Genomic DNA, 23,602 nt, shown 5'->3' with positions numbered 1-23,602 from the left:
TGCTGGCGTGAGCCAACTTTACGGAAAAATATCTTCCAACCCGGTGAGAATAAATTTTCGAGAAGAAGAAGAAGAAGAAGAAGAAGAAGAAAGAGAAAAGAAGGAAAAAATGAAGGGAGGTAAAAAAAACTGGAATTTTTAAGAGGTTGATGGCACAGGACAGTCGTTTTCTACTCAGAAATTCGAAAGAAATGAGAAGATTTTGGCAAAGTTAGACGCATGCTTTAACTCTTTCCGAATTCCACCATTCAATGTATATATCAGCGTGCTTGTCTCTCTCTGCAAATTTGTATGTGCCTCTTTCTGTGTAGCGTGTCGCTGCATTGCTCTACGTGCCACCGAGTTGGTGTACGTTAACGCGTATGTTAGAAACCCGTATGTCTCTGCAGAGCTCCACGTGCTGAGAGTAGTGCGAGTTATTTTGCGTTAGCTCGTATGCGTTAGTGTGAGTATTAGTGCACGTGTAAGTATCGGTGGTAACGATATCGGAGCTGGTTATTCGTGGAACGTAGATGTCGCCAGGTGCGGTGCCTTTGGTGTCCCCATACCGTTTACTCTCCCCGGCGCCTATTTCCATTCACCTCCCACCTCATCCCGTTCGATGTAACAACCCACCCTTCGGGCAGCCAGGGCCGACTCAGAAATTGAACCACGGCTACGTGGTGTACGAGAACAGGGTCTTTGCTCCCGTTTAATATTTCAAGCAGTCCATTGGCTGCCTTGAGCATCGACATGCGCACCCCCTCTGCACCGTCTCTCTTCTATCCCCTACTCCTTCTTTCTTTTCAATACACACACGCGCGCACACATCTGAATAGACAGATATCTATCTATCCGCCTCACTCTTACACATCGATATACCTTATATCTATACACAGGTATAGAAAGAGACGGCTCGTTACATTGAAATCCGTAGGATAATCTAGCAGGTCTCTTCGTATCGATGCTAGACGTTGAAAAATCGATATCATTCCGTTTCTCTAGCTCTCTCTTGACGTGGTTAGCTTGTTTACTCGAGTATCGATTCTACCGGTGCCAAATAGCACGCGGAAAAGTCCAGGGAAGTATCTCGCGAGAAAATACTCTGTTATCGGCATCGGTTTCAATTCTGTTCGATGGTCTAGATTTCCTGATCTCTTTCTCTGTCTCTACCTCTCTCTCTCTCTCTCTCTCTCTCTCTCTCTCTCTCTCACTCTCTCTTTCTCTGTCTCTCCGTCCATCCATCGGTCCATCTGTCTGTCTCTACCGTGCAGACTGGACCAAAAGTTTCTAGGCGATTAGAAAAATTTTGATATAGTAAATGTAATAAAAAATGAAATGTCACCGAATCGAATAATTCGAATAAACAAACGTAATCTAAACGCGTTCGAAAGGACTTAACCGAACGAGATGGCTGATTATCCACACGCGCCATTTCTATCGCATATACGTATATAGATAGATGGATAGACGGATAAATGGATAGAGGAGGTGAGGGACGGGGGGTGAACGATTTAACTTTTACGAGTCGTATCGGCGGAATCGAGCTCGCTAAGTCGTGCGAAAATACCGGTTGCTCCGGACATGCCGATAGGATTCCGAGAAATCGATTGCATACCTCACTGCACCAACTTTCATATGCGTTTCTCTCTGCCGGTATCTGTATTAGTAGGAGAGTAGTAATCGTCACATTGTTTATGCGAACATTAGTCACATTACGTTCGAACGTGATTAATTTTTTTAGAAAAAAATCTTATCAGTTTTCAGATTGTTTATATTTACTAATTTCTTATGAAAACTGTAATTATATGTTACTGGCAGTTGTAAAATATACACATATGCATCTATTTTATTGATATTTTCATGGAACGTATATAAGTGTGCACGTGTGGGGGTGTGTATGTTCGGGTGGATATGAGATGGCCGACAAGCTTCTGAAAAATACCCTCCAACCGTTACTACCCTCATCACGTAGCTTCTCTCTCTCTCTCTCTCTCTCTCTCTCTCTCTCTCTCTCTCTTTCTTTCTTTCTCTCTCTCACATACACACTCACTTTTGAATGAAAGGAGAAAAATCGAAACGAATGCGCCACACGTGTTCTACGTTCTCCACTTTTTCCCGTTTTCCTTCGTCCCTCCCTTCCTTCCTTCCTTCCTTCCTTCCTTCCTTCCTTCCTTCCTTCCTTCCTTCCTTCCTTCCTTCCTTCCTTCCTTCCTTCCTTCCTTCCTTCCTTCCTTCCTTCCTTCCTTCCTCCCTCCCTCCCTCCCGCCCTCCCTCCCTCCCGCCCTCCCTCCCTCCCTCCCTCCCTCCCTTCCTTCCTTCCTTCCTTCCTTCCTTCCTTCCTTCCTTCCTTCCTTCCTTCCTTCCTTCCTTCCTTCCTTCCTTCCTCCCACCCTTCTCTGTTTTTGTCTTTTTTCTTTCTTCCTTTCCTTCCTTCCTCCCTTCCTTCTCTGTTTTTGTCTTTTTTCTTTCTTCCTTTCCTTCCTTCCTCCCTTCCTTCTCTGTTTTTGTCTTTTTTCTTTCTTCCTTTCCTTCCTTCCTTCCTTCTCTTTTTTCTCTTTTTTCTCTTTTTTCTTTCTTTCCTTCTTTTCTTTCTTTTCTTTCAAACACGTCCCGCAAGAGCCAAGCCATTTCGTCGATTTCCCGAAACTCACAAAAGACAGGCAAACTCATGAAACGACACCCACGAGCACACGTGATATACACTCCTGCTGGGGAATCCCATTCACCAACATTTTTCTTACTTGTGTTTTTTAGGGAACAGAGACGAGCCTACCTACGAGTATTATAATATATCTGTTGGATCGGTCGAAAAAAGAGTTCCTAAAGATAATATTAAAAATCAATTACAAACTTTTTCAAGGCTTCGAATAATTTTCTATGTTCGTAAAAATTGTTGGTCTGAAGGATCTTTTATAATTATTTTCACGTTTATATATTTTGTACGATAAAATTTCAAGTAAAAATTTGAAACGAAAAAGGTAGACGCGCAATGTGTCGAGCGATGCAATTGAAGTTAGAGCGAAGAGAATTAGGGCCTGGGATAGGGACATGTCGAAGGGGTGGGGTAAAAAAGGGGTTGAAAAGAACTAGACGGAGGTTGGTGACTCGAATATAAAGAGAAGCATTGGACTGGCATTGAATTCGATGAATATGCAATACCTTGGAATAGTATGGAATTGAAAAAATATCGAAGAGAAAGATAAGACGAGATGTCCTGTTCAGCGGGAAATGTACGTAGGTATATACGAGCATACGTACATAGGGAGACGATCGAGAAATGTCAGAGGAATAGAATTATTCCACTCAAATTTGTACGCGAATCTAGTTATTTTCTTTCTTTTTATTTTCGATGAAAACGAAAATGCCTTTACTAATAAGACCAATTGTTCGACGCTCTCGCCATCTTTCTTTTTATTTTTCTCTCCCCAAAATATATACGAAAGATGTTTGTTTAAAGGCCTAACAACGCTTTGACGAATACATAAAAACGGTTTATACAATTTCCATAATTAACTCATTCGTCTTTCCTTCTAATAACAGAACCGTTGGAATTTACGGTCGAGGTCAGTTGGGAATACGACGCGAGTATGTTTATATTCTCTCTGCTCTAACGAGTGACGGGCTTTACTGTAAAGCCGCGAGAGAATTCCTTGTAGACGTTGCGTATATAGATCCTTTTTCCTCACCCTTTTTATCTCTCATTGGTCTCGAAACGGAGTAACTGATTTTTAATATTACCTAAGAACTTTTGGCCAATTCCGTACAATAAATCGAAAAGAAGAAAATGTTTGAGAGGCCATCGAAGAAAACATCGGTTAAAATTTCGAATTCCTCTCGTCGATTTACGAGGATGTTTCCAAAGACGTGGATAAATCGTTTCGGCCATCCTACCCCTCCTACTGCTACGAAACTAAAGGAGCAGCAGGGGAAGAAGGAGTGGGGATAAAACTGCAGCTAAACCGCGACAAGAGAGCGCATATGAGTCCCGTATTCGTAAAGTACAGCGTGTGCGTTCGAAAGATAGGACCGTAGTGGTAATGGTACCGCTGGTAAGGGTAGGTGCTGCTGGTAATGGTGGTGGTAGTGATGGTAGTGTGGGCTAGGGGTAGGTAACTCCGGAGGTTCGAAAGTTTCGCGTGATAAGTGGCAAATGATTTATTCGACTCACGGCTCGCGCCAGCGAGCGGTACAAATTACGTAGCGCGTTCAGAAAACCTTAGCGAGACGTGACAGTAATTCATACTTCTGAATTAGTGCTGCCAGTTTCCGCCGTTTTTCGAAATGTTCAAGATGGAAAGGAGAGTTCGAGGGTAAAGGGTGGTTGGTCAGGGGGTTGGAGGTAAAGGCGTTACGTCGAACTTGCCTCGACTCGGACGAACTTTTCCGTTCTCGTTTCGGAACGTTTCTAACCTGACAACCCGGAGATTTTTCTTCGGGAAATTAGCCTGAGACGGTTCAGGGAGGGGAGGGGTAGAAAAGAGAAATAAAAAAAAATGTTCCTTCTTCCCAGAGGCGGTATTATAGGTATCTACGTCATAAAAATGTGAATAGTAAAATTGTAAGGCAAAGATGTGCATCCTTTTTCCTGATTTTTCGTTGAAATTTTCAAATGCATCGCGTCCTCGAGAAATGTGAAAACATGTATTATTAAATCTGACGTGCGTGTTGTGTAGTGTGTGTGTGTGTATGTGTATACGGTAAAAAGCTAGCTTAAAAGAACGATAGCTATTTGAAATAAAAATTTGTCGAGGATATCTAAAATATCGAATCTACGTAATTTCATTCTGCCGAGCAAAGATCTTACATGTTTGCTTTTATCTAGGAAATAAGTCAAAAGTAAAACTATAAGTTTAACTTGCAACGATTCGAAGAAAGACAAAAAAGTAGTCAACCTTTAACCTACGCAAATTGTACATGCTTATTGAAAAAAGAAAAATCTAAAAAAATGTGGATTTGATTTCTAATCGAAAGAGAGAGATCCTTCTGTTATAATGATAAAGTTAGGTCGGGCGTAAGTGGAAAGAGAGAATCTCGTTAAATCGAGTTGAAGTACAGAGAGTCGACTGCAGCTCCGATTATTTTCGGCCTACTCGTGGAAAAATTCGTTAACTCGCGAAATCGCGTCCTCTTTCGCAAATGCCGAGCCGTAGAATATTGCGAGAATATTCGTTCAAATATTTCTGGAAGATAGAGAGAAAACCGACTTTTTCGTTAATGGCTCTCTAAAAGAGAGAGAGAGAGAGATGGTCTCCCCTAAAGTAAAAAAGAAATAAAAAAAAGAACCTTACCGCGTCGCTTAATCGAGCATATCGACATGTAATCACTTAAAAATTGACGCGGTGAAATGACCGCTTGCGACGGATTCGCTCGAAAGCCACTCCCCGTTTTAGCAAGCCTCCTAACTCATACATAGTGTATGTGTACAGAGGGGCCAGATACTTGTGTGGATGTGGATGTGGATGTGTATATGTATATATATGCATATCCTAAGCTATATACGGATCGATGGAATTAATTCGGATACTGGAATTAATCCTGCTATCTCCAAGAGTTCCAATCATTCGATTAAGATTATCAAGGAAAACCTCTATTGGACCGTAAATAATTATATTTTTAAGATGTTTATTATCTGATTAAATTTAATGTTCAGATAATATCAAAATGAATTTGGTTTAAGAGAAAATATTATTGATATACCTCGAGTAATCTGACGAAGGATAAAAATAATAGTTTTGTTTTTGAAAAAACCGTAAGAATAGCAAATGCGTATGTTTGTCAAGAGCTCCGGCAGAAAGAATATATTGTCAAGCTTTCCAAGAGAATAGGAGAAAGGAATAAAGAAAGAAGAGTAAAAATACAAAGAGTAGAATTGAGAGAGAGAAATTCTAACGAGTAGAAACGGCCTTGACATCACAAAAAAGAAGACACGTATTTTGTTAGACACTTATGTGAACGAAAACGTGCTTTTTTTTAACGATTCTCTCGGTTAGTTAAAAAAAAAAAGAAAGAAAATTTTCTATAATTTATTTCTAATTTATTTCTAATTATTAAACGTTATCGAAACTTTGTATGCGAATTTTTTCGCGAATTTTGCGCGAATTTTATTTCTAAACTGATTTTTAAATAATCGTTATACATTTCCCAACAATTCTACAACATTTTCCCCGAAAAGATCATTAACAATTTTCAAAGTCAACTTCCTGTCATGACTTTGCATTTATAAAAACTCCGACGATATCTCTCTCTCTCCTTCCCTCTAGATTCTCAAGAACGACTCGAGACAAAGAAAGAAAAAGAAGAAAAACAGAGACATCCAGCGTGAGAAAAAATAAGAAAAAAAGAAACCAAATGAGAGAGAGAAAGAGGGAGAGTAGAGGTCCAGCTTCGCGCTTGCTTCATTAACGAAAGCAAGGGCATCGCGGTTGAAAGAGATTGGAAGGTCGAGTGAAAAAAAAGAACGGTACGGAGCTGAAAAAGGAGATGATGGTGTAGGAGGAGGGTTGAGGAATCAAGCGGGAAGGAGAGGCTGTTGAGCCGCATGGCGGCTGCGAGGGTGGGGGTAGACGACGTCGACGTGCTCGTTGGGTCGTCGTAATGGCCAAGTCGCTGAGCCTAGACACACTCTCGGATACTACTTCAGGATTGGATCGAAGATATAAGCGACGTTGCTTTAACGCTTTTAGAAAAGACCCGGGAGAGAGAGCGAGTGAAAGAGAAAGAGAGAAAGAAAGAGGCTTTGAAGGATTTAAGGAGAACCTTCGAGATTTCGTCGGGCATTCTTCTTCCTCTCCTTCCTCGTCTTCTTCTTTTTCGGCTCTCTTTTTTCTGTAATTTCGTGACAGAGACTTGGATACAACGATCGAGTGATGGAAGATATTTCTTTTTTTTCTTTTTTTTTTTTGTAATATGAAACTTTTTCTCAAAATTGTGATTTGATTGTAAAAATGTTTGATTAGATTTTTAGGGGATGTTTCTCGGGGATATTTTTGAGGTTATCTTTTAATTAACATTTCTCCTATTTTTTTTTCTTTCAAGGTCAAGAGTTCTGATACCTTTGGTTTATATATACACGTATATATGTATGTATGAAAGAAAATATATATTGTATATGTAAGTACAAACGGAAACTACATTTTATTCGTTGCACGTGCCTCAGCAAACGTGCGAACGAGCTCGAGCGAATCAAAGCGTGTTGAATCTGACCTGGGAAGATGGCTGTAACTTTCCTAAACGAGTTTTATCTTTTCCCTCTTTCTATCCATCCATTTATCCATCTATCGATCTATCTATCTATCTATCTATCTATTTATTTATCTTTTATCTTTCTCAAGCGACAATCAAGAAAATGAAGAAAATTTAATGATACCAGATGGAATATTTTTTCGGTTTTAATCTTTCCAGAAACGACGTTTGTGATAGATAGGCCTAAAATTCTTAGATTATAAATTTAGAGTAATTATAAATCAATTATTCTTTCTTGTTATTTTTTGGACTAATTTATTTTTTCAAATAGTAAGTTACAAGCTCTTAGAGAAATTTTTGGTCCACTCTGTATACGAGAATAACAAAAATTATTTAATGTAGATCAGCGAAAAAAATATTCTTCTCTCCGTTATTAACCAAATGGAAGAATAAGATAGAAGTACAAAAAGAGAAATAAAGGAAAAACGAAATATCAAGGTAGAAATGTCAGACCTGTTCGTAATGGTGAATAAATAATAATAAAAAAAGAATCTCTCTTACGTCCATTCGACGTTTATAAGAAAGTGAATTATCATAAGCGTAAAGACGTACAAGAAAACGCGCGCGCGTTTGTGTGTATGTGCAAGTTTCTCACGATACTCGACGTCTCGTTGGATCGTTAAGAGTTAAACCTTCCTTCGTTAAGCTCCAGCTTTGAATTTCAATGGCAATAACCACGATCGCGATACTTTATTAAATTGCTCTTCCCTCCTCCACTTTTCCCTCCTCTACTCATTGAAATTGCGAGGAGAATACAGATAAAAAAAAAAACGAAGAAACCATCGTTGTTCTCTTTTGGCATCATTTTCTATATTTATACTATAAATTACAATTATTTCAAATAAATGTTCGTCAAAATGAAATATTATTTTAGTAGAATGATCTTATAATTTATTAATAAAAATAAAATTTAATATTTTGTGCGACAAGAAGATTGTATTTTGTTTAAATACAGAATAGCGTCGACTATCGTGTTGTTTTGGCCGAAAAGGAAGGTTGTCTTAAGATTGGAAAAAAAAGGTAAACAATAATTTTTGATCGAAAAAAGTTTTTATTTCGACAACTGTCGTCTCATCATAGCACATGTTCTTATCGTACGTGCCTTGGTATACGAAAGGAGAGGGAGAGAGAGAGAGAGTGAGAGAGGAGAGAGTGAGAGAGGAGAGAGTGAGAGAAAGAGAGAGAGAGAGAGTAATATACATTTCTTAAATACCTTGTAATGATACACGTATGTATGTAACCTCACTTTTTTGTCATTTTATTACTATATTACTTTTTTAACATCTCTCTCGCTCTCATTGAATCTTTTTCAACTTGTTTCTAATATATTTTCTATACGTTCAGAAAAGTTTCATAATTTTTATTGGAAATATAGATTTCAACTTCTATATTTTGTAAACTATGTATTTATATTCCTCGTCTATTATTCTCATGCTTATTCCAATCTCATCGACCAAGCTCTCTCTCTCTCTCTCTCTCTCTCTCTCTCCCTCTCGCTCTTTCTCTCCCTCCCTCTCTCGCTCTCTCTCTCTCTTTTTCTCCCTCCCTCCCTCCCTCTCCCTCTATCCCTATTTCTATCTATCTCTCTCACTCTTCAACGCCATCTTGATTTCTATCATTTTTCTCATAAAATAAAAGGAATTCTTTTATATCGTCCTGTTAATAACTGCAAAACCGTTAAGACGGATTTATACTGCAACACTAAATTACACATTTGTACATCGTTAACATCCTCGAAAGTGTCTCACACATACACACACACACACACATACATACACGCACACTATACTCCTTTAATCTTATTGAAAACTCGTCGTATAGATTATAATAAAGTAGGTCCGAGTTTTTCGACATGTTCCACAGACGTACATCCGCACCTTACGTTATATTGTTTATAACACATACATACACACATGTATACGTTTATTCACGTTTCATTAATTGAAACTAGGTAGTTTCAAATGATTTCTCATCGTCGGATCTTTAATCATTTAGCATTTTAGTTATTTTATTATCTTTAGTTATTAGTGTTCGTTTATTGTTATTAATATTAATATTATTATTATCATTATTGTTATTATTATTATTATTTATTAATGTTATTATTATTATTTATTAATGTTATTATTATTATTATTAGTTGGTTATTATTATTATTATTATTATTATTATTATTATTAGTATCATTATAACTAGTACTGTTATTATCAGTACTATTATTATCAGTACTATCATTATCAGTACTATCATTATCAGTACTATTATTATTATTATTATTATTATTATTATTATTATTATTATTATTATTATTGTTATTGTTATTATTACTATGCTTATTAGTACTATTATTATTATTATTATTATTATGAATCTTGGAGCATGCCAATGGAGTGTCTAATTTTCGTCGCATCACCAAAAAGACGTATGTTCGATATGCACGATATTTTTTTGATATTATTATTATTATTATATAATTATTATATATTATTATTATTATATATATAATATTGTTATTATTTCGTACTCGGGAACTTTGAAACACGGATTCGAGGATGGGGCAGTGAATCCTAGAACCGAAGTATATACACACACACACACATAAAACTAAGTAACCTGCGTTTATGGATTATACGTCTCATTAATTAATTTATTATTTATTACTATTATTATTATTATTACAATTATGAATTTTTTCTCCGTAGAAAGGGAAGAAACAAATATGGACGATGCGTCGATTTATGCACTTGAAAAATTTCATCGAAGTTTTCCGTAATTTTTAACACTTACGTACATACACACATACACATTCATGCACTATTGTAACAATAAATTTGAACATATTTAATGCTAATAAATTCGAGATAACACACGTTCAAATGTTGATCGAGTTTTTTATTGGGTCTTTAAACAATTTTTAGATTATATTCCATCTCTATCTTTCTATCTTTCACTCACAAAAATTTACTTAATATTTTTTATAATGAAAAATTATCATCATTATCATTATCATTATTATTATTATTATTATTATTAATATTATCCTTATATTGGAACATTAGTATGACGAAAAAATAATAATATATTTATATATATTTCAAATGTCACGTCAATAGATATGCTCATACATACATACATACATAAATATAGCAATGTATGTAACAGGAGATTATGTATATACAATACGTAGTACATATGTGAATTACGAAATAAAATTTTATTTCTATTAAACAAATTTGTTTCTTTTTTATTTTATTTTATTTTTTTTTTTTTATCTACACGTCGATAATTTTTACTTCACTTTCTTCTTTACCATCGGAGATAACTTAATGATTACGAACATACGATATTTTTATTTATTTTTTTTTTATTTTCTCGATAAAGAGTATATTTAGTAAAAAAAGATTAAGATAGGGAGAGAGAAAAAGTAAGAAAGAGAGAGAGAGACAGAGAGTGAGTAGGAATAGTGATTGGAGGAGTGGAGGAGAAAAGATAAAAAAAAGTGTATCGTTTTGAACATACGCGCTCGTTCTAGCATGTAATCATTTTGGCAACATTTCAAACCATACATTCGTAAAGAAGAAGACAAGAGAAAGCATTATCTTCGGCTGCCTTTTCACCACTATTACTATTACTATTACTATTAATAGTAACTATTCTAAGTCTACGCTATTGTTTAATACGTTCCGTAAAGATATACAGGATGGACTGAAAGTTTCTAGCAGCTTGTATTTTAACGATCTAAGAAAAAAGAATTAGCTTAAAGAGTCTCAAAAAAGAGTAATCGATTTTTAAAATCACCTAGGAAAACTTTTAGTCCATTCCGCATATATGCCATGGTTAGGATGCATATATTTTGTCCCTTCCTCGGATGGTACGTTATCGACATTGGAAAGAAAGAGGGAGAAGCCATCTTATTTTAATCTCAAGTTAGCTTCTCGAGTTGATTAAATTTATTGATTTTTTTGTCATACTAAGTAAGAAAAAAATGATGGAAAAGGGGAAAATTGATAAAAATTTAGTCGTTCTTTCGAAGGATAAAAATTGTCATAATAATTGAATATAATTGGCTAATGCATCGTTGGTTATAATATCCGCTATCCAGGATCAAGTCAACAAAAAAATTGTTTAAATATTTAGTCATTATTTAGAATAATGAATATGTTTAATACATATTGTCACGTTTTCTTGTTAAAAAGATATAACCTCTCTCTCTCCCTCCCCCCTCCCGTCTCTCACATTGTACGAATGCATTCGTTAAAAAAAGTTAGTAAATTTATAATCCGTTGTATTGTGTATGTCACATATTCCGAATCATATAGAATATACAAACGAAGTATAGAAGAAATATAGGATAGAGTGAAATTTCTACATGCCCTTTTCTCTCTCTCTCTCTCTCTCTCTCTCTTTCAAAATTTTTGAAATAATAATTTATTTAATTCAAAACGTTGTCGGATATAATGACGTGTTTTTTTTTGTTCTACATCCAAAACGCCATTTTTATCTCTCGTAAAAAATTATTTAAATTATTTAAACTTTATTCCTTCCGTTTCGTAACAACTTCAACCACAAAAACGAATCCAATTCGTTCTCTAAAAAACTTCGAAGTATCGTTCGATCAAAGAATAAGATTGAATTGTTTCCACCAATCAAATTCAATCTTCTTATGAAAACCAATGAGAATGAACCTTTATGAGAAGACCAATTATAAAGACAAGAATATAATTGTCTTCTTCCGTGATAACCTGACTAATTCAAGCGTGTTAAGTGTCATCGACTTAATGACGTTGTTTAACCCCATCCTCTTACTTGACATATGAAGCAATTAAGAGTTAAATCATACTGTTAAGAGAACCATCGATGGCAGTGATAACGATTAGTAGACATTTTTGTCATCATAACATATATATAGTATAATAAATTTTTTTTTTAGAAGAACAATTTCAAGACAGGATTGAAAACCATTTAAGCTTGAATGACATTAATCGACAATGTTTCATACAAATATATAGATATGTAGTTATTTAAAAACAACAGTTGTGCGTTACTTCAGCCGATTATCGAACCTAACTGGCCGAGTGTACGTGAAAGAGCGTTTGTTATCTGAAAGGTCGATCTATTTGAAACGAAGAAAGTAAATCGGCTAGCTCTCTTTTTCTTTCTCTCTCCCTCTCTCTTTTTTCCCTCTCTCTCTCTCTCTCTCTCTCTCTCTCTCTCTCTCTCTCTCTTTCTCTCCCTCTCTCTCTCTCTTCGAATAGCAGGTCAAATATGCTTCGGCTGAGTTTTCAACGATGATGACGGAAGTATCGATTGGCCGGGTTAAAAATTGTTAAGGGAATGTGAGGAAGCGACCACTGTACCTACTTGTCCAAGATCGTAATCTAACATCAAAAGTTGTTATTATGTAAAGGTTATTAACGAAACGACTGCCTTATTCCATTAGTAAATGAAAGAAATAAGAGATGTAAGAAAAAATACTTAAAAAATAAATATCTTTTACAAAATAAATAAAAAATTATATGTACGTATATACACGACAGGTATAATTGTACGTTACGTACATACGTGTGTACGTATATATATACATATGTACATACATAGATGCTATACATCTATATAAAAATAGATCTACCCAAATCATATACCTGTGTATATTATTTAATTATACGTATCAATTATTCGAGAGAGATATATGTGCGTGAATTATATACGTATATGTATTTGAAGTATATTAATATGCAGTTAAGATTGAAATGAAAAAATTTGTGCATGAAATAAAATAAAACTATACACCCATATAAAATAGAAGTACGTGCGTACAGAAAGTTAAAGAAAAGTAATAAAGGATGAGCCAAAAATTTCTGGATGATTTTAAAAATTAATTTCTCTTCTTCAAGATTTTTCAAGTTTGCAGTTAGGCCTATAGTTTTACAATCTGCAAAAAAATTAGCCTAAGAAGTATCAAAACGGAATAATTGATTTTTAAAATCAGCTGGAAATTTTTAGCTCGCATAGAGGGACATTTGCCCCATTCTATAGAAATGTTCATACGTCTGACTTGTTACGTATCTCCAGCCTTTGCTCTCAATTTTTTTTTTATATACGAAACTACATGATACAGACACACGCATGCACACATATATACAGTCAAACATTTTTAAAAACACGTTTGATATTTCTAACGAATATCGACACATGTGTGTATAACTAACGAATTCTATTTTCTCTCTCTCTCCCTCCCTCTCTCTTGTTATCCTTTCAATTTCGTGTTTTTTTCCCTAAAAAAGGAATAAAAAAGTAAAAAATAAAAATGAAAAAGAAATAAAACAAAAATAAAAAGAAAATAAAAAGGATAAAAAAAATACTTCACAGAGAAAAAAGAGTCCAGTTAAATAGTTGGAAGTATATATTTCGTGATACGTGATCGGAGAAACTCGAAACTCGATTTGGAAAGTAACGGTCGATACATGCAAACCTTTCCTAGTGTCTCCGTCTCTTTTTATCCGAAGAAAAAAGAAAAAAACAAAAAAAAATAAAAACAGCAGTGATATAAAACGTCGTGCATCGAGTAATTACATCAGGATCCGTAGTACGCGACCGACATTCGAACGAGAGTAATTAACGATATTTATCCAGTACAATGTCGACCGATTTTACGCATTTCTCTTTCTTTTTCTCTATTAGCAAAATGGAACGACGATTCATACAAAAGATTAATGTTCTATTTCCGTTTTGCACTATACCTCATACATATATATCTATGTAAATGTGTGCGTGTGTATGTAATACATATGAATATATTAATTGTTCATATACATAAGTTAATATTTGTTCATATGTATATGTCTGTATATATTTCAATATTTATTCATACATTTTTTTCATATTCACACACACTCACAGATATATATATATATATATATATATATATATACATACATATATATATATATATATATATATATATATACAGATATTTATATATATATATTTATATATATACATAGATATTTATATATATATATGTATATACACAAACATATATATATATATATTTCTGCTCATATTTATATATCAACTTTATCCCCGTTTATATATGTATCATTATTGTTCATATTATCATATATACTTCGGTATAGTTCATATCAAATATCTAGATTTCGCGGAAAGGCCAGGACCGGTGGAAAAGGGTGGGGGTGAGGCTCAAATCTGAATTGTTCGTTCCTTCAGGATCTCGATTTATTAGCGTGTGTTCTAAATCACTGAACTATCGAGACCCTTAGATTAATCTTCTTATAAATATCTACTTAAGTTGCAGATCAATATTGTTCCTATATGTATGTTTGTATATATGTGTGTATGTATGTATGTATGTATAATATAATATAATGTAATATAAAATATGCAAAAATTGTTTTCGACCAATCCATTTTCTACAATTATCTATCAAAATTAAAAGGAATATTACATAAATAATTCTTCGTAATAAATAAATAAAATACATAATTATTATTATTATTACAAATAAAATGTATAAAGATTTATAGTTATCAAAAGGAGGATCCTGGTAACAATTATTTTAATATCATTTATTACGATTGATATAATATTTATTGGAAATATTACGAAATAAATGAATATTCAGAATAAAATTTACTATCTTCATTCCGAAATATGTTCGATTTAATGATATGTTATGCGATATGTTTTTAAGATATAAGTTGAAAAAATATATATATATATTTGAAATAAACGTTAAAAAATAATTCTATACATGTCACGTTTCACTTATAAAAGAGGAAAAAATAAAATTTATAAGAAAAAAAAGAGAAAAATAATAATAAAGATGATAATAATAATAGTAATAATAAAAAGAAAGGAAAAACGCCAAGAACGAATTCCTTTTGCTGATTACGTTGATGCATAAATCCGTTTTGTTTATCTATCGAATGATTCACCATATTTGCGACATTAAATATATCAGATTGGCCCAAGAATTTCTAGGTGAGCCAAGAAAGTTTTGAGGTAATTATAAAAATAAATCATTCTTTTTCGAGACTTATTAGGCTTACAGTGTTAGGCTCTAGTAGTTTTATAATCTATAAAGAAAATTAACCTAAAAGCTCTCGAAGAAAAGTAATTGATTTTCAAAATCACCCGGGAATACTTTTGGCCCACCGTCCAAAAAAAAAAAGTAAATAAATAAATAAATAAATAAATGAAAAACCGATAATTGTAGAATTTTCGTTTAAAACGTTTTGTCACGAGAAAATAAATTGATCAAAGCAAATCGTTGAAATTGCGAGCCACACGCTACCTCTCCTATTTTTCAAACACATAGACACCAACGTGTATGTACGTGCATAGATGCGTATACACATCCCATGTACTAAACATGGGAATTCGATATTGGTCTTTCGGCTTAAGGTTTAAGGTTTAATCGACCAAGTGTTTACGTAAATGAACACGTGAACTTCTTCACGTAATAAAAATCCTTCATTTTGTTTCTGTTTTCTTTTTTTTTTCTTCTTCTTTCAAATCGTTCCTTTTTTTCGTACTCCCGAATCACATTCATGATCAAACAAATTAGATTTATTTATAGGATAGGCCAAAAGCTTTCGTGATTTTAAAAATCAATTTTTTTTTTATCCAGATCTTTTAGGCTTATAGTCAGGCTTACAGCTTTACAATTTAAAAAAAAATTTGCCTTTAGAGTTTCGAAAAAAAGTAATTGATTTTTAAAATCACTTAGGAAACGTTGCTCCACCTAGAGACTTTTGAAGGTTAAAACTCCACTAAAAATTTTAAAGGTTAAATCCTTAATATTGCCAATTTTCTAACGAATATTAAACCGTTCATCCCCCACCCTCCTCCCAACGGCACCCACGTTAGAAGAGCACGTGCTAATCGATGAAAAGCTAACCTGGCAGTTTCTCCGAAGCTCTCTCAAGAAATCCATTCGAACCATATTACGAACCTTTGAGAAAGCTAAGTAATAATAAACTCGGTAAAAAGTCTGAAAAATTTGAAATGAAAGAAAGAAAAATATTATCGACGCATCGTCCTTTCACACACACACACGCACACTCGATCTCTCTTTGTCTCTTTCTAAAACAATTCAATTACATTCTCGAATTGACTAGAAGATCTAAACACAAACGGAAAAAAGGGGCTCTTACGATTAGACCTAGCCCTTTTTTTTTAATCAAAGGGCCTACCTACACAATCCATCGACGAATACGCGTGTACCACAGCAGTCTTCCTCCATTTTCTTTCTTTTTTTCTTTTTTATACTTTTGCCTTCTTCCTTCTTCCACACGACATTCTTCCTCCCGTTTATATTATTTATTTTGTTAGGACTCCAAACAAGAAAGAAGAATAAGAACGATCAGAAGAGGTAGGACATGACGTCAGAGTTCGAATATTGTTGGTAACACTGAACTTTCTTAAAGATTCGTTCTCTTCTTCTCTCTCTCTCTCTCTCTCTCCCTCTCTCTCTCTCTCTCTCTCTCTTTCTCTCTAACTCATGATCTATCCAATGAATTATTTCTTTTTTAATCTCTTTGCACATACACAAGCACTGCAATATTTATCAGAGCCGTCGACACCATGAATAATGTTTCACTTGGGGTCTCGACGGACACCCTAAGTCAATGTATCATATTTGTTCTTGTCATTGTGAGATTTGTTGAATGGAATCTTTTACGCGCGCGCGCGTGTGTGTTGTGTGCATATGCATGTGATATGTATGATGTATGTATGTAGGTACTCACATATATATATATATATATATATATATATATATTATATATAGATAGATATATATATATGTGTGTGTGTACGTATGTATGCATATATTTCTTATTTTCGTTCACTACTGCGAGTCCAGCATACGACAGCCACCAATGTAGAAGGATCGAGCTCGGATAAAGAGAAAAAAAAGAGAAAAAGAAAAAGGAAAAACAAAGAACAAGTCAGCAGTCGGTATCATCCTCCTGATGGCGTCTACGTAGTTCCAAGTAACGATGCCGTGGGTCGCAGTAATGAAGTAGCGGTACCTAGACATCGGTTCCAGTGCCTTCCTGATAGCCCTCATCGGGTGAGCTACGCGTGGATCCTAATACACGTTTGAGGGCTGATACAGGCGGTAATACGGGTACACCCTTTTGCCATACACGCATTTGTTTCGCACCTGGTGGAAATTGTTCGACCGTTGGTGCTACAACGGCTAGCGTTTCCTTGGACGACGTATATGAACTGACTTGTAACGAAGCACCTCTGCAATTATCTCTACAACCATCCCTACAACTGTTGTTGCCGGTGCTGTCTCTCGTTGTAGCAGTACTACTATCCCAAAGACAACTGGAATATAATATTTTACCATCGTCGACTAATTCCATACGGCCAACACCACCAACGAAATCACCACCAGCACCGTAAGGCGTTAGATCTTCGGCCGAGCCACGTCTAGTGTCCCTTATCAAATCAGGATTATCGATGGGCATCAATGACGTAGTTGATGAAAAACAACCACCGGTTGGTGGTACTAGTAACGACGATCTACCACAACCACCGATACCACCTTGATTACGCTCGTCGTATCTCGTAACGTTACTATAGTCACTTTCGTTCTGGACCAAAGCCGTTTGCGGTCTTTGAACGTAACTTAGGTTCAAGGATACCGGCGGTTTCGCATCGATCCCGAACGACGTTGTTTCGATCTCTTCGCGTTTTCTTCGAGCCAAAGACGAGGTCGTCGATGGGTTTTCCATTGGGTTTATCGTTTCGCCGTTGCCTTCGCCAGACACCGTTTCAACCGGCGTTTGAGATTTCATGTCTTTCAGGGGCATTCTTCTTAGACGAATGAAAAGAATTAGGATGATCAGTAGGATGAAGAGTATCAGGCCTACCAATGCTGCCGATATCCCTGCTATTTGTCCCGATCCTAACGTCGACATCCCAGCCGTTCTTAATGACACGTGAAGCGTGAAATTAGCTTCCACGCTACCAGCACGATTTTCGGCGACACAGTAAAACTCACTGGAGTCAGTCTCCTGTGCATTGGTCAGTACCAATGTACTTCTCTTACGAAATTGTCCCTCCTCGAATATCAAGACCTTCTGATAGCTACTAAACGCCGAATGGTTGGTTAACAGCCGACCGTTCCAATACCATTTAACTTTGGCAGGTGGTATAGCACTGACTCTACACACTATACTAGCATTCTCGCCGATCGTAGCCTCGGCATAATGACTCGCTATTAAAAGTACAGGACGACAGGCAAAATCGTCGATCACTAGATCGGTAAAAACTCTATCCAATAATTGTTCAGGTCCGTGACAAACGGGCGCCACCAATGTCGGCAAGTTATGCTTTACAAGCCACAACTTCATCTCTCGCAAACGACAATCGCAAATCCATGGATTATCGTGTAGTTCGATACTGGTGAGTTTGTTCAATGGTTCAAACGTACCGGGATGTAACGTAGTCAATTCGTTTTCATTCAATTTCAAACTTTCCAATGACTCTAAACCGCGAAATCCTTTGGCTTCGATCTCGATCAACTTCGTATGAGAGAGATCGAGCTTAACCAAGTTGGGTGTATTCTTAAAGGCATAGGAATGAATCCTTTCCAAGTGATTGTACGCCAACACTAGGTCACGTAAAAAGGGAGTGTTCGAAAAACTAGCACTTGGCACCCCTGATAACAAATTATTGCTTAGATCGAGCTCGACCAAGTTCGTCAGGCCGGTCAAAGCCTCCGAGTCGATTCGGTCGATACGACACTCGCGTAGATAGAGACGCTGGAGATTCGTCAGGCGTACACGTACGAAGATGTTACTCGGCAAGCTTCTTACATGGTTCCCGCTCATGTCCAACACTTGTGTCTCTGAATCGATCTCTTCTGGTATACTCGTTAAAGCACGATCTATACATTCTACGGTACGTTTACCATTTTTCCATTTGCAGGTACACTCCTCGGCACATTTGTCTGGACTAACTAATCTCGTTGTCGCTGCCATCATTACTAAAAGGATTAACAATGAACCCCTCGGCATCCTGACGAATATCTGGCTGTTGTTGTTTTTCTTTTTTTACGTGTCACATACACTTGCGATAACAGTCACAACTACACTTTTTACACGGCTTTCTCTCTGTTTTAACGATCAGCAGGATTTGACAGAGTCCATTTTTATCATCCCCTCTCCCTCTCTCTCTCTCTCTCTCTCTCTCTTTTATTCGTCTCCCTTCTTTTCCGTCTCTCTCAAAAGGATTTTCCTCAAAATATAGAAAGGCTCTTCTCGCGAAGGTTTCGAAGTTTCCTTTCCTTTCTCTGCCTTCTCGGCAAGATCTTCGCGGTCAAAGTTTACGGGTTACCCTCCTCTCTCTATCTCGAGGGAGCCCGCAGCGCAGTACCGCGGCTAATTATGCAAACGAGAGGCAAGGGATTAAACGCTCCCGGCTCGTCCATTCGTGAATCTTATTCGGTAACACTTCGAGAATAAGAGAGAGAAAGAGAGAGAGAGAGAGGAAGAACGTATCTTCGCTAAGATGTAATCATCATCGTCCTCGGTAATATGTATCATTCTCAACATTTATATAAACTCATTCTCTTCCTTTTTGAAAACAATTCACGTTAACAGACACTCGCAATATCCAAGAAAGGCAGACTATACGATAGGCCTGTAAATTAGGTCCAATATTCCCAATGTTGATCGAAATGTCACGCTAGCAGGATTAAATAAAGACGCACGTACACTTTGCAAATTTTTTGAAAAAACATCGAGGACAGAGGACAGAGAGTCCACCGTCAGACGCGAACGCGTTCGTCGTTAAATGAGAGACTGTGAAAACCGGGGGTTCAGAACCGCCGAGAGAGAGACACCCTGTCTCTGTCTTGCTTTAACCTACTGGACAAAGATAGAGAGGGAGAAAGAGGGAGAGAGAGAGAGAGAGAGACAGAGACAGAGAGAAAGAGAGAGAGAGAAATACAAGTAGACTGGGCCTCCTCGACGTAGCACTGTCTTTATCACACTGACGATATATTCTCTCTTTCTCTTTCTATCTACCTCTCTATCTCTGTCTCGCTTACTCCCGAACGAGCGTTGCACAGTGCCAGGAGGGAAAACGCCGACGCGAAGTAGGGCGCACCCTTCTTCCACTCTATGGCTGGGGTGTACACGGGTGTGCGCAGAACCACCACCACCACCACCACCATCACCGCCGCCGCTGCTACCACCACCACCGCTACCTCCACCACCACCACCACCACCACCACTACCACCACCACCACCACCACCATACTACTACTACTACTATCCTCATCGCCATTTCTACTACCACTATCACCTCGCTACTGTGATTCCAAGCTCCCGATATATACGCTTTGTCTCTTTCTATCCTTCCTGTTAACTCTCTTCTATCTAGCTTCGTCTAAACCCCACCCTACTCCCTACAATTTCCACCTCTACTTCGACTCTATACTACGAGCTTGCGCATCTTCTACTCTCTCTCTCTCTCTCTCTCTCTCTCTCTCTCTCTCTCTCTCTCTCTCTCTAGCTTTGTACGTCTATGCCCTTCCAGAGTACCTCAGCGACGTATCGAATGCTACGTCACAGGCACAGATATACGGCTATTTCACAAAGTGGTTAAATGCACTGCCAGATTATGGGCATCAGAGAGGTTATGTTCTATTTGTATCTCTATCTCTTTAAAAAGAAAAAAAAGAAAAAAGAAAGAAATAGACAGATTTTACGTTGGTCAGAATGAGTTAGTGACGTCATACTTATACCTTATATATTATACGAGAAGAATACACTTCTCTTGTTACCCTTCCTTTGTAGTTTCTTCTACTCAAGTCTCTTATTGTAACAAAAGTTACAATATCTTTTTGTTTTTACTTAGGTTAGTTCTTCTAATCATTCTATATCTGATGATTCATAAACGTGTACAGGGAGGGAGAGAGAGAGAGAGAGAGAGAGAGAGAGAGAGAGAGAGAGAGAGAGAAAAGGGGATATATGGGTAAGGGGGATGGTGGAAAAAACGTGGATGGTTTTGTTAAAACTACGAATTCATGCTGAAGGGCCTTAGAATCTCTCTGATTGGTTGTTCGAATCGATTCTTCTCTTTCTCTCGTATATAGAGAATATACTTGTGTGACGTATACCGTGAACGTGCGCATACGCACGAAAGGGCTATCTTTATCTCTGTTTTTGTTGCTCGTTTCGAGTTTCTTTCCGTCTTTCTTTCCTTTAGCATCACACAGAAACAATGGATCTGCTGTCCCAGCGTAAACGCGTACAGCACGTGTCTACCTAGTTGACTCGCAAAATCGCAGCTTTCCCTCTTTCTCTTTCTTGGTAATTGATTTGATAGATAAGTTATGCTTGAATCTTTTTTGTTTGAGTATATCGTGTTCTTTCTTTAATAATCATTTTATTAACAAATTTTACTGTACTTTATTTTATTTTATTTTATTTTATTTTTTTTTTTGTTTTGTTTTGTAGAATATCAATAGTCCAATAATAGCAAACAAAAAAAATCATCTGTTGTATGAATTTGATTCGTAATAAATAAAATTTTCTTTCTCTTATATAAATTTCATTTTTTTTCTTTTTCTTTCAAAAAAAAAAAAAAAAAAAAACAAGAAGAAATTTATAAGTTAGAAAATTTGAATATCGTCAAAAAAAAAGATGTTCTTTCAATATTTTTGAGAATCAGCTGTTGGGAAACACAAGGAAAAAGAAAAATAAACAAAAAGGAAGAAAGGAAAATGAAAGATTTGTAGGTAACATTTTGTTTAGTCCAGGGAAGAGAGAAAAGCACCCTCGTTGTTTATCTTTCGGTTGCTTTGGCTTGAAAGCTCTCGTACTTGGAGTAGCATTTTCTCTCACCACCCTTCTCGATTACTTTCTCTCCTTATTTCTTATCAAGCTAGACATTCTCTCCCCTTTCTTCTCTCTCTCTCTCCCTCCTACTCATTCTCTCTCTCTCTCTCTTTCTCTCCCTTATTAAATCTCAAAAGCACGAGAGAGAGAGAGAGAGAGAGAGAGAGAGAGACAGAGAGAAAGAGAGAGAAACTTTACATTCGGCCGATGTTACTCGGAAATACGATTTCGAACGCCTCTATCGATTTACGATAGACGACTGAGGAGGAGCGAACGGCTAGCAGCCAGACGTTGAAAGGGATGAGACGGATGAGAGGAAAGAGAAGAGAAGAGGACTGGTTTACTCCGAAAGTCGATGATGTCGTTGACTTATACTACTTCCTACTACCTACTTCATCTATAACTTCTACTCACATGTATACCCATCCATATATATGCACGGAATATTCTAACTTTTTTCTGATCAAAATTTTAATATTTTTCTTGTAGTGTAAAGTATAAGTTAGTTTTGTTATTAATTTTGGATAGAAATATTGTAAACACTCTGTTATATACATTTACGGAAATTAACACGAATTTATAAGTAAAGAATAGGAAAATCTCGTTATAATCTTTCAATAAAAACATTTGATACGCTTAATATATATATTTCACGAATTAATGAGTAAGGAAATATAAATAGACAGGATATTATAATTTTTTCTCATTAATCTATTAATATTTTTCTCGTTAGTTGTAGAAGATAGGAATTACTTTTGTTATTATTTTTTCATGATATTTTGGATCCACCCTGTATATATGTTTTACGAACCAATTCGTAAAAAATAGTTTACTTTTATTATTAAATTTTAATGAAAACGTTTAGGTACGTTCTTAATATATGTTTCACGAATTAATATGAATGAACGAGTGAAGAATAGGTTAGTTTTATTATTACAATTTAATGGAAACGTTTTGGTACACTCTATATACATTTATATATTATATACACATTTTAGGAGTTAATATGAATGAACACGTAAAGAATAGGTTAGTTTCGTTCTAACCTTTGAACGAAACACAATGAAAAATTTTCGAAATGAATACCGTTTCTTCTTTTTGTTCTTTTTGATCATGACGTTCAGTGAAAATATTTCATAAACTACATATATATATGAAATACAATAATAGAATTCTGGATTTCCACGAAAAGGACATATTTTCTTAATATTTAAAGGGAGAAAGAGAAAGAGGGGGGGAGGGAGATAGGGTGGGAGAAAGCTAGTGTCATTCCTTAGATACTAGCTTTTACGGTAGGCTCCGATTTGCTGATCGTATAAAATCGATGAAGGGACTCGAAAAAGAGCATCTGCCGCGACGTACTCTCTTAACTTTGAAATTTCCTCGACAATGTTATCGCGATTCTATTGTTCATTCTAGTGTACGTTAGTTACACTACATGGCTACGTACAACGCGTATATCCCTTTTCTTTTTCCATCATAAAAACAAATAG

General features: G+C 36.0%; 1 protein-coding gene across 9 annotated transcripts in view; it reads right to left on the bottom strand.

The window, feature by feature from the left end:
* LOC127070011 (leucine-rich repeat-containing protein 4B) overlaps positions 1-20,334 on the bottom strand; it is a 57,592-nt gene extending 37,258 nt beyond the window's left edge. For 3 of the 9 annotated variants that reach the window (XM_051007770.1, XM_051007772.1, XM_051007769.1), the window contains exon 1: positions 16,440-20,331. In XM_051007770.1, the coding sequence (XP_050863727.1) occupies positions 17,280-19,280 (2,001 nt within the window). In that variant the 5' untranslated portion in view covers positions 19,281-20,331 and the 3' untranslated portion in view covers positions 16,440-17,279. Of the gene's footprint in view, positions 1-6,738; positions 6,808-16,439 lie in introns of those variants that run through there. The other 6 variants (XM_051007773.1, XM_051007771.1, XM_051007775.1 and 3 more) reach the window with 6 other exon arrangements.
* Positions 20,335-23,602: the final 3,268 nt, after the last annotated feature.

This window comes from Vespula vulgaris, chromosome 17 (assembly GCF_905475345.1).
Source record: "Vespula vulgaris chromosome 17, iyVesVulg1.1, whole genome shotgun sequence".
Classification (NCBI taxonomy): domain Eukaryota; kingdom Metazoa; phylum Arthropoda; class Insecta; order Hymenoptera; family Vespidae; genus Vespula; species Vespula vulgaris.
Note: the sequence above shows the minus strand (reverse complement) of the source record. Positions and strands in the feature narration are given on the sequence as shown.